The sequence below is a fragment of the Larimichthys crocea genome, chromosome X (assembly GCF_000972845.2).
Source record: "Larimichthys crocea isolate SSNF chromosome X, L_crocea_2.0, whole genome shotgun sequence".
Classification (NCBI taxonomy): Eukaryota; Metazoa; Chordata; class Actinopteri; family Sciaenidae; genus Larimichthys; species Larimichthys crocea.
In genome coordinates this window covers 36,334,836-36,345,266 of record NC_040020.1, presented here as the reverse complement: position 1 = coordinate 36,345,266, position 10,431 = coordinate 36,334,836, and the positions used below count along the sequence as shown (strand labels likewise).

At 39.5% G+C, this 10,431-nt stretch overlaps 1 protein-coding gene across 1 annotated transcript; it reads left to right on the top strand.

The window, feature by feature from the left end:
• Positions 1-4,173: 4,173 nt before the first annotated feature.
• On the top strand, positions 4,174-9,331 carry LOC104939589 (G1/S-specific cyclin-D1). Its single transcript, XM_019265708.2, has 5 exons — positions 4,174-4,928; positions 5,917-6,132; positions 6,593-6,752; positions 8,441-8,589; positions 8,682-9,331. Exons 1-5 carry the CDS (start codon positions 4,353-4,355, stop codon positions 8,844-8,846), a joined length of 1,266 nt encoding a protein of 421 aa, XP_019121253.1. The 5' UTR covers positions 4,174-4,352; the 3' UTR covers positions 8,847-9,331.
• Positions 9,332-10,431: the final 1,100 nt, after the last annotated feature.

The window sequence follows — 10,431 nt, the reverse complement described above, 5'->3', positions numbered from 1 at the left end:
TGGTCTATTGTGTTTGTACCCTCGGTTTAGAAAGCTTTTATGGGGAAACCATCTCTTTCGCTTCTTTCAACTCTTTCTTCTTAGCTACATTCACATTGTACCATTTGAAACAGTGATAATACTGATTTAGGTTCAGGGTCAGTGGCAGACTTGTCAAGATTTAGTGGTATGTTTAAGGCATGCTTAAATGATTAAGAATGTTGTTTTTTATTAGACACTTCTAAATACATTTCATATATTACCATACATTATATCACATTTTTGTGGTACAGCAGTTGCTGCAGCTGAGAACATGCTGGGACAACATTTTGGGATTTTTCAGATAAGTAGATGAATATTAATTTAATCTCTGAGCGTCATGTCCAAAAATAGTCTGCACCATCAAAAGATAAATGCATCTGCTCTAAGCTCCAAAGCTGTTTGAGTTACACTTTCTAAGTATCTTATTTTGTAGAAATGAATAAATGCGATGGGATTGCTTTAGTGCTAGACTTTATCCACCAATTACATGACCATAACAAAAAATCTTGCTGATATAATGTATTCTGTATCCAAAGGGAAAACAGTGCATTATCAGCCATGCACTTTATCAGAACATGTTATACATTATATATGGATTGTTGGTGTATGGAGTAGTAAAGATGAAAAAGCTGATGTTGTTGGTAATGAAATTGCAGAAGACTCTGCTTCTGGATAGTCCAAGGCACAGAGGCAGCGGAGCATGTCCAGTTACATTTGGCTGACATATCTAGATTTAGCAACAACAACAAAAATAACAGCTATATGAAAAACCACATTTTACTGCTAACAGTGATAACACTGCTTCAAATCCATTCATAAAAGCATAATTTCCTGAAATCAGTGATATTAATTGTTTCTTTATATGTTGCAGAATATTAATAATTGTTCAGTTTTAAACCTCCAGTAGAAAAACAGAACAGTTCATTCCTCCCTCACCCCCAGTTAGTAGAGTAGATGGGGGCTGGTGGAGAGGATTGAAGGGCAGATTCTTTGGGGAGAAGCACTGGTTCGTTCTCTGTCCTGGTGTCCAGACTTGATAGCCGTGATACCAGCCTATTCAAAGACTTAAAAGGCAATGACGCACTTGAGAGCAAAAGGAGTGTCCTTCCTTTACTTGTCACACACACACACACACACACACACACACACACACACACACACACACACACACATATAGTAGGGTATGCAGGACGTTGTTGGCTTTGTAGCACTTCATTATCAGCTTCTATTAACATTAATGATACTAACTGATAATAGAATTTATGGCCATTTATACAAAATATTTGTGTTGATGTAATATCTTATCAGTTGCACAACAATGTGGATGTGACACCACTGTGGTTAGGGTCTGGTTAGGACAAAAAGTAATTTGCTTGGAGTTAGTTGCTTGGACTGTTGTTTTAGCCATGACCACAAAGGTCAACTGACATGGACAAACACAACCATGAAGTGAAGGATACAGACAGATTGTGGTCAGAGTTAGTGAATAAGTCATTTGTAATAAATTGACTTGGGGTAGGAACTGAAATAGGGAATTGAAATGTAAAATGTTTTTGCTGACTCATCTTGACTGATAACATCACTTGACTTCCTGCCTTACTTCAGACGGACAAGAGTCATACTAAGGTTACTAAAGGGCTGTGTCAGTTGAATGTCATGTTTTGCATGTAAGTCGTGTACATTTGATGACAATGGTTATTTGCTATGTTAGCTGACAGCTTCAATTCAAAAGACTCAGCACCAACAGCAAAGTAACTCCCTGTTATTGTCAACCATTACTCTCCCTTTCTGTCTCTGTGAAGTCATTCTGTCAGGTCCATTTCTTTTCATTTATCTCAAGTGAAAGACGGTAAGCTTAGATTCCTCAGCATGGAGACCTCTATGTGCTCTTTATAGCTGCCACCACATTCATCTTCAGCATTATTACTGGGTTCAGACACTCCTCTGTAGCTCTGTCTCAGCTTCATTCTCCATCTGCTTTGGCCTTAGTTTGAATATTTGTAAAGCTGTGAATGTACGATTATTTTGAACAGGTGGAATGTAATACAGAACATTCAGATTGAGAGGGACAGAGGCACAAATAAGCTAAGATATAAGATAAGTCACAAAACTCAGATACAACCATGAGGCAGTTGTTACATTTAAAATCACATCAGTAAGTGTTAGAAAGTAAGATGTTTTATTCCTGGAGGCTTACTTCATAAAGAGAACACTATTGGAAACAAAATAATATCTTAACTGAGTCTGAAGCTCTGCAAGCCAAAACCCATTCAGCAACATTATGGACGACATAACAGAAGGCTAGCGAAGCTGATCACCACGAATCAGTGTCTATTGTAAGAGGGATCAATCACAATGCATCAATAGAATCTATAGACTGCTATTGTCCGCAGTGTCCAGAGTATGACCCTGGACCCGGCCACCCTGAGAAACTGGGGTTAAAGGTCATGCACAGAGACAGAGAGAGACATGGCGACATAGATCTGTCTCCGTCTCTCTCTCCCAAGACTACCTACACCTTGTAATCAATTCATTTGTGGTCTACAGAGTGCAGACCTCTGTGTAAGATCTAAGTGCAATGTTACAGTACAACTTAAGGAGTGCACTGCACACAACAGAGAAATAATGAATACATCAGATCTCAGTGCAAGTTTGTACATTTTCTTTCCTTTTCTATCCATGTTAGGATCATGGGTCACTGAAGCTTATCCCAGCATGCATTGGATGAGAGGGATTTCCCAACCTTAAAAAGTTTCCAGTCTTTGGCAAAACTAACACACACGCACAGACAGACAACACAGTTCTGCTAATTTTGGAGGTGTGTTTAGATTTACCACACAAATCGTTGCATTGTGTTTGACTTTTACACTCCTAATATACCCAATATTCACAGGATATGGCCTGCCACGCTTTATGTACATACTTTTATGTACATAAAGCGATATGATAAAATAAGTCCGTTTTCATTCTGAGCCACTGATGCACACTTTCAAATGCACATTCATGAAATAAAACATTTCACAGATTTAACTCATATGTGAGCACACTTATTATTACATTGAAACCATTTCTAAAATACTAAATTGCTTCTTTTCTCTCTCTTTCTCTCTCCATAAGTCCCCATGTTCAAATGTCCAACTTCACAGCAGAAATAAACATGTTTACCGCAAAAAGTTTACCGAATACCGAATGATAAGTCTTTTGAATTTAATTAAATACTATTTTTCATTTTCATCAGGATTCTCTCTCCGTCTCTCTCTCTCTCTCTAATAAAATGTAAAATGAAAAAATAAGAAAGAGCAACATAATCTGAGCAGAGACTTTGTTAACAAATGTACAACAGTAAAAAACATTTTGGCGTACATTTTAATTCTTGACTTCTTCACATCTCATTAGGTTCATGTCATGTTCATCAACACTGGCTGTATATTCAGTAGTATAATTCTACTGAATCATACTTAAGAGAGAGAAAAGTAAAAGCAAGTTCTATACACCTCCAGAGCTGTTGTGGTACAATGGTTAACACCAAAGCCATGTACATGTCTAGGTCAACCGACCTTGTAGCAACCGATAATGTGATAAAGTCCAATAATGTAATACTGTACCTGCCAATGACATAATAATTTAGGCCATTTTAAATGTAATACAGCCTATAATGTAATAACATGCCAATAATGTAATAAAGTTTTTGAGCCAATAACGTAATAGCATTTGGCTGTTTATTACGTTATTGGCATAGCATAAAAAAAAAAAAAAATCATTATCCAATAATGTAATAATACATAAATGGGACTGCATTTCTTGGAAATAAAAGATTATTTTGCAGTTTTTATGCAGTTTGCTCATCAAAAATAGGTATAGTGAATTATTTGCTTACATATGTGAATTCATCATTTCATGTATGGAGGAATACTATTTAATTTATTACAGTGAAGTGTATAGTAGTTAGATCAAGTACTGGAATTTACTAGAATTCAGGAAGAGAACAGTGGTCATGTGACCTACATGTGCTTGCTCAGTGAGTGTTAAATGAAAAAAACAAGTCAGTCTAGTTTATACTAAGTTATTACATTATTGGCTTTATTACATTCAAAATGGCCAAAATTATTACGTTATCGGCAGGTATTACATTATTGGTTGCTACAGAACTTTAAGAAAAAAAGAAAAAAAAAGTATTGTTTCCCAACATTAACGCAAACAACAAAACGAGGCCACAAAAAACAAATCTCCAACTACTTGTTTAAATGAAGGATGAAAACGTCGTGCTACTTTATTTTGAAAGTATAACCGGACGTGATCTCATGCCATGCTGGCTGCCTTGACGCGGTCCAATGATAAAACAGAGCAGCAGCAGCAGCAGCGGGCAGCTGGTCGTCAATGTGCCTCACAGTGTCGGTGACACACTCCGGTTTCTCCTGAACGTCTGTCGTGTGAAACAAAAGAAAGAAAGTGAGAGGACCAAACGAGGACTCACTCTGTTCACTCACTACACTCTACTGCTCTTCCCACCGGTGACTGAAGCGGCTTCGTACTCTCTCACAAGTTCACAGAAAGTTGGAACGCTTTTGTCTGCAACATGTGGAGCCGACCTTCGTTTGTTGTTAGAAGCTAAGTCCAAGCCTGTTTTACTGTTCGCCAGCACCGTCGCACGAAGAAAACCCCTGAAACAGACATCGGTCAGTGTTCACGGCAGAGGAAGGTCAATGGAACCTCAGCTGCTGTGCTGTGAGGGAGACAGGCCTGCCATCCGGAGGGCCTACCGGGACTCCAACCTACTGACTGACCGGGTCCTGCACACTCTGCTACGCGCAGAGGACAAGTACCTCCCGGCTCCAAACTACTTCAAATGCGTCCAGAGAGAAGTGGTTCCGTACATGAGGAGGATAGTGGCTACCTGGATGTTGGAGGTGAGTTAAAGTCCAGATATGACAGTACTGTTGGCCGTTCACCAAACACCACTGTTAGACGCCTCTGTGTTATCTTCCAGGTCTGAGTTGAAACAATGAGCTGCTTGCTGCTGGCAGTGTATATGTAGGCCTATATGTCATCAATGTCCAGGTTCATGAGCACTTTGTACCAGCTCCACTGTGGGTTTGTGTGGAAGAGGACAGACAGGAATAAAGGTGTCCGCAGATATTTAAGGTGGACAAAATGGATGCACATAAACAGTCAGCGGGACCAACACAAGTTCCGTGTAACGCAGTGTGTCACGCGTTTTAAATGAGTCTGTAATAATGTGCTCAGTGTTTCTATCATACACATAACACTGTGATGTGTGCTTTGTAACGGCGTAACTTCATTTCTTCATTTGTTTTCTGGACTTTAAAGTTGGCCCGCACTTCACTTCATCTCACGCGACGCAAAATAAACACATTTCCTGCGCTCGCGTGCCCGTTAGGAGCGTGTACAAAAACATTGAATGCACGCGACACCATTGAAAATAATATTTTCGAAATGTTTGGGAAATGCTACGAGCTTTCTGTCTTCGCAGACCACGCGCTGCCTTTGTGTGGGGGTCTCTACCTCTTCACAGACCTCCAATGAGCACAGCCGTCTTCAGCTTCCTGTCCTCGGTCTGGGGGACACTTCCTGTGGACTGCATGAGCCCAGCTGGCTTTCTTCTAGTTTTGAGCTTGTTGGCATAATGGCCTGTTTTAATCTTGTTTTTTTTCTTTTTTCTTTTGTTTTAATAATGACAAACATCACCTTCATGTCACCATGCACACTCACTGGCTTTATTTTATAGGTTAAGCTGTCACATGAGCTCAGGGGTTGCTGTGACACAGAGACAGCTTTCTGTGATTTAAACTAACGTAGCTGATAATGCCGCCAGTGCACTTTCTAACGCTGATAAAGAAACAAGATTTAATGACAGTATTGTTGTTGTCTGTGCAGGTGTGTGAGGAGCAGAAGTGTGAGGAGGAAGTGTTCCTCCTGGCTATGAACTACATGGACCGGTTCTTGTCAGTAGAACACACCAAGAAGAGCCATCTGCAGTTACTGGGGGCTACATGTATGTTCCTGGCATCCAAACTTAAGGAGACAATCCCACTCACTGCTGAGAAACTCTGCATCTACACAGATAACTCTGTAGCACCATCTCAACTGCTGGTACGTCAGTCAGTGCTGCTCATCATCATTAAAATGCTTAGTCTAAGAGCGGAAACTATAATCAAAGGTCATAAGTATGCAACATCCAATACGCCTGTTTGTCTGAAGTTCACATCAACATATTTCAACAGCTACTGGCCAGATTGGCCAGTCTGGATTTTCTGATCCCTTGACTAGTTATAGTTTTATAATCTCTTGAACTTTTTCTGTGGCCTCACCACAAGGGTAACATTTCCTGAGACCAACACTTTAGACACAGACTAAGATCTTTTTAGAAATAGCTGAGTTGTCATAAAGTAGTCACTGTAGACATTCATGGTCCCCAGAGGGGGCTTACTAATGGTTTTGATGACCCCCTGACCCTGAAGTAGGCAGAAACCTCTGTCATGACTTTTTGTTAATCCCTGCATCTGTCTGTCTGGATCACACTTGAACCTGTCCTTCTGTCGTCCACTCACAGCAAATGGAGCTTCTGGTCTTGAACAAACTGAAGTGGGACCTGGCTTCAGTCACCCCTCTGGACTTCATTGACCACTTCCTGTCTCAGCTGCCTGTCAGGACAGAGAACAGGTCCATACTCAGGAAGCATGCACAGACGTTTGTAGCACTGTGTGCCACTGGTATGCATGGGTCTATATTTTATTATCTATATACGCCAATACAGTTTTAGTTTATTGAAACTTCTAATTAAAATGCATACATGACATTTTTGTATGTATGTTAATGTATGTATGTGGTCTATATATAGATCTATATATATATAATAAGATATATATATAATATATAATATATATATAATAGTATATATAATATGAGTATATATATGACACACATTTGTTTTGGGCAGTTTACCCAATGCTCCATTTACAAAGCCTGAGCCACTTGTTAAGGCCAACCTTATTAGTTGTGCAGTTTACTGTCTGACAGATTAGCTGTCAAATAAACAGTCGATCTGATGACAGGTCAGCCATACTGAATGCCGTCGATGCCATTAATCAGGAGCATAGAAGGACTTTATTTTACAGCTGGAGATGTCGATAGAAAAATATTGCTGAGAAGGCAATAAAAACTAGGGATGGGACATGATTTTCGAATAGTCGAATATTCGTGACGAGTTCGAATATTGAATAGTAATTTCGAATGCCGTTTTGGCTTACGTTGCATTCCACTAAAAAAAATGAGCACGGAAAGGCGTTTCCTAGTTGCATTAATTTGGCCAGAGGGTGCCGCTATCGTACAGTAAAGGTAGTCAAAATAACAGAAGAAGAATTGCAATCGGTAACGTGTAGTGTGATGCAGAGATGCAGCGAGGTAGCAAAAGTTCCGTATGGTCCTCATTTACTTTGATAAATGAAAATGAAGTGGAACGTGTGTTCTCCGCAGCCGGTCTGATTGTCAATAGGCTGCGTACCTGTCTCCATCCCGACCACGTCGACATGTTAATTTTTCTAAACAAAAATATGTCTTAGGTTTATTCTACTCTGTTTGAGCGCTTTCAATATCGTTCCCTAAACGGGCAGTTTCACCCGCGGTTCCTTCTAACAGACGTAAATAGTAAATAATAGTAAATATAAATAATAAAATTGGAAGCCTATATTATTGTTTGAGACTGTTGGCTATGTGATGTGAATGGAAGTTTATTGTTTATTTGTTTATTATTGTTTATTGACTCATTAAACCGTTACCGCTTTCACCCTGTCTGTCATGTGTGCGCGCGTTTGGGTGTGGGGGCGGGCGGGGTTCTGTCGATTTTCGAATCGAATTTCGAATAGTGTTTTTGATCAAAAGTCACATCCCTAATAAAAACTCTAATCTGATATCTCTAACTTTGTTCTTGCAATCACCTCTCTGGCTGCCACACTCCTCAATCAAACACTTTAGTAAGAGGAAAGAGTCAGCTGTGATTCCTATACTACTTAGTCTGAAATGTCCGTGGAGCACTTTTGTAAATTAAGTCAATTTAAGTGTAGTCTGTAAAACATGATCAAGTTGGAACTATTTCCCGAACCACATTTGGACATGTTGAACAATGCTGAAAAAATGTAACCTCATTTATTTGAATGGGGCCTGCCACCACAGAGGGCTCCTACTCTGACTCTGGCTTGTCTTAGAGTTGTAAAATCCTGTCTTAGCTTTACAGTGTCCTGTAGTGTCCTTTTGGTCTGTCTTTTAAATATACTTGACCTCCTGGAAAGGATTGTCTCACTGGTACCATAAACAACACACCTCCACCAACGCAGGCTCCTGTGCTGCTCAACATCTTTGATTCTGAAAGTTTGAATTCTGAATGTTTGTATGTGCTCTGCAGATGTTAAATTCATAGCCAGCCCTCCGTCCATGGTAGCAGCAGGCAGTATGGTGGCTGCAGTGGAGGGCTTACAGATGAGAATGGTCGGCAATGCCATGATGTCTCAGAAACTGACTGAGCAGCTAGCACAGACCATCAGGAGTGACCCGGTGGGTACATCTGTCCATGACATGATTTGTACATTGAGACATGATACACGTTCCGTTCACACATTAGACTAACCAGAACTCTCACTTTTCAGGACTGTCTCAGGGCTTGTCAGGAACAAATCGAGTCTTTGCTGGAAACCAGTCTCAGACAGGCACAACAACCCAACAACTCTGTTACCATAGAAGAAACTAAGAACATCAGTGACGGGCAGGACCTCTCTACTACGCCCACAGATGTCAGGGACGTAAACATCTGATTGAGGACTGCCAGTCATGATGTTGGATGAGAAAAGAGTAGCAGGTTTAACCGATGAAGTGTACACAAACACACAGACACACACACTCACTCTCTTTTGTGTGTGTTTTGGAGTGCTCCTACAGTACGTGACTGGACTCAACAGTGGTTCGGAATTGTTAATATGAATTCCAGTCCAATGTGGCAGGGACCAGAAAAAAGCTGGAAAGAAGACATTAATAGACTGGAATTCAGCCAACAATGTGTAATGTGTGTGTTAAGTGTGGCCTTTTAACTGTGGGTAACATGTTGTTTCAAAGCCTGGCATGTCTGTCTGTCATGATCATAATTTGCCTAGCCTGAGACTGATGAGTGTGATCAGACATCCCTGGACCTGTATTCATCAAACATTTAAAAATGATACTAAGAATGCTCTAAAAACACAACTCGATGCCATAAAAAAACTGAGCAATAAGACTCGTTAAGATTTGTCATGTGACTCATACTGACGGTGACGTGTCAGAGAGTAGCTCACAGTCTCAAGTCATCAAATGGAAACAAAGCAGTGAAACATCCAAACAAATCAGCATTTGGAAATAAGGTTACTGTAAACTAGAATCTGGAAGTAGTCCTGCACCATAATTTAAAAAATGTGTCTGACTACAGCTATCAAGATCTATAGACCATCCTCTATATAGACATTTATATATCCATTCGTAAATTGATTTTATATATATATATATTATGTATGTTGTGTAATGTGTGTAAGTGGGTTAGTGTATATAATACACCATATACATATACCAACACACATATACATATACACACACACACATATAACATACATAACACACACCACAACATACAATACACACACACACATATACATATACACACACACAGGAAAGGTTCAAATAATTATTATTATTATGAGCTGTGGTGTTCTGTTTCAAGGCATGATGGACAACTGGCAAAAAATGATATCCATGTGACATCATATGCCTTTTTTTTTTTTTTTTGTAGGTTGAGGTTCCTGAATCGGGACCAAAAACACATGGTTGTGTGTTATTTGACTAATAAAATATAGCTTACCTTCATATGTGGCAATGTCATAGGGTCTAATGACAGCACAAAATGTTAGGTGCCACACTGAAGCCACTGTAATGTGATGCAATGTAGTGCACTGTTTATACCACTAGATAGAGTCCTAGAGCAAAGATCTTTGACATGAATTTCATGAGTCTGGTGGCAACATGTCACAGTAACAGAAAGTCTTTCTGTTCTCCAGGGAAAAGCAGTGAAGCTGTACTAAATTTGTAAAGCTAAGATATCAAGTGTACTTCTTCATATTGCTTCTGATATTTATTATTTCTTATCTATTGACTTGTACAGCTGAAATTATTCTAAAAGGAGGAAAGTTTGTCAGAATGATTTTCTGAATTCAGGTGCTCTATACAACACAACATTAGCAGGCAAAGGGCCTGAATGGTCTTGAATTGTGAAGCCACAATTAAGTTGTTGTGCCTACACAGTTGTATAATGAACTTTTTATTTTTATTTTCAGGGTGTTGCCCTAATAACAGTAAGCTTGTATCAGGTTAAACTCT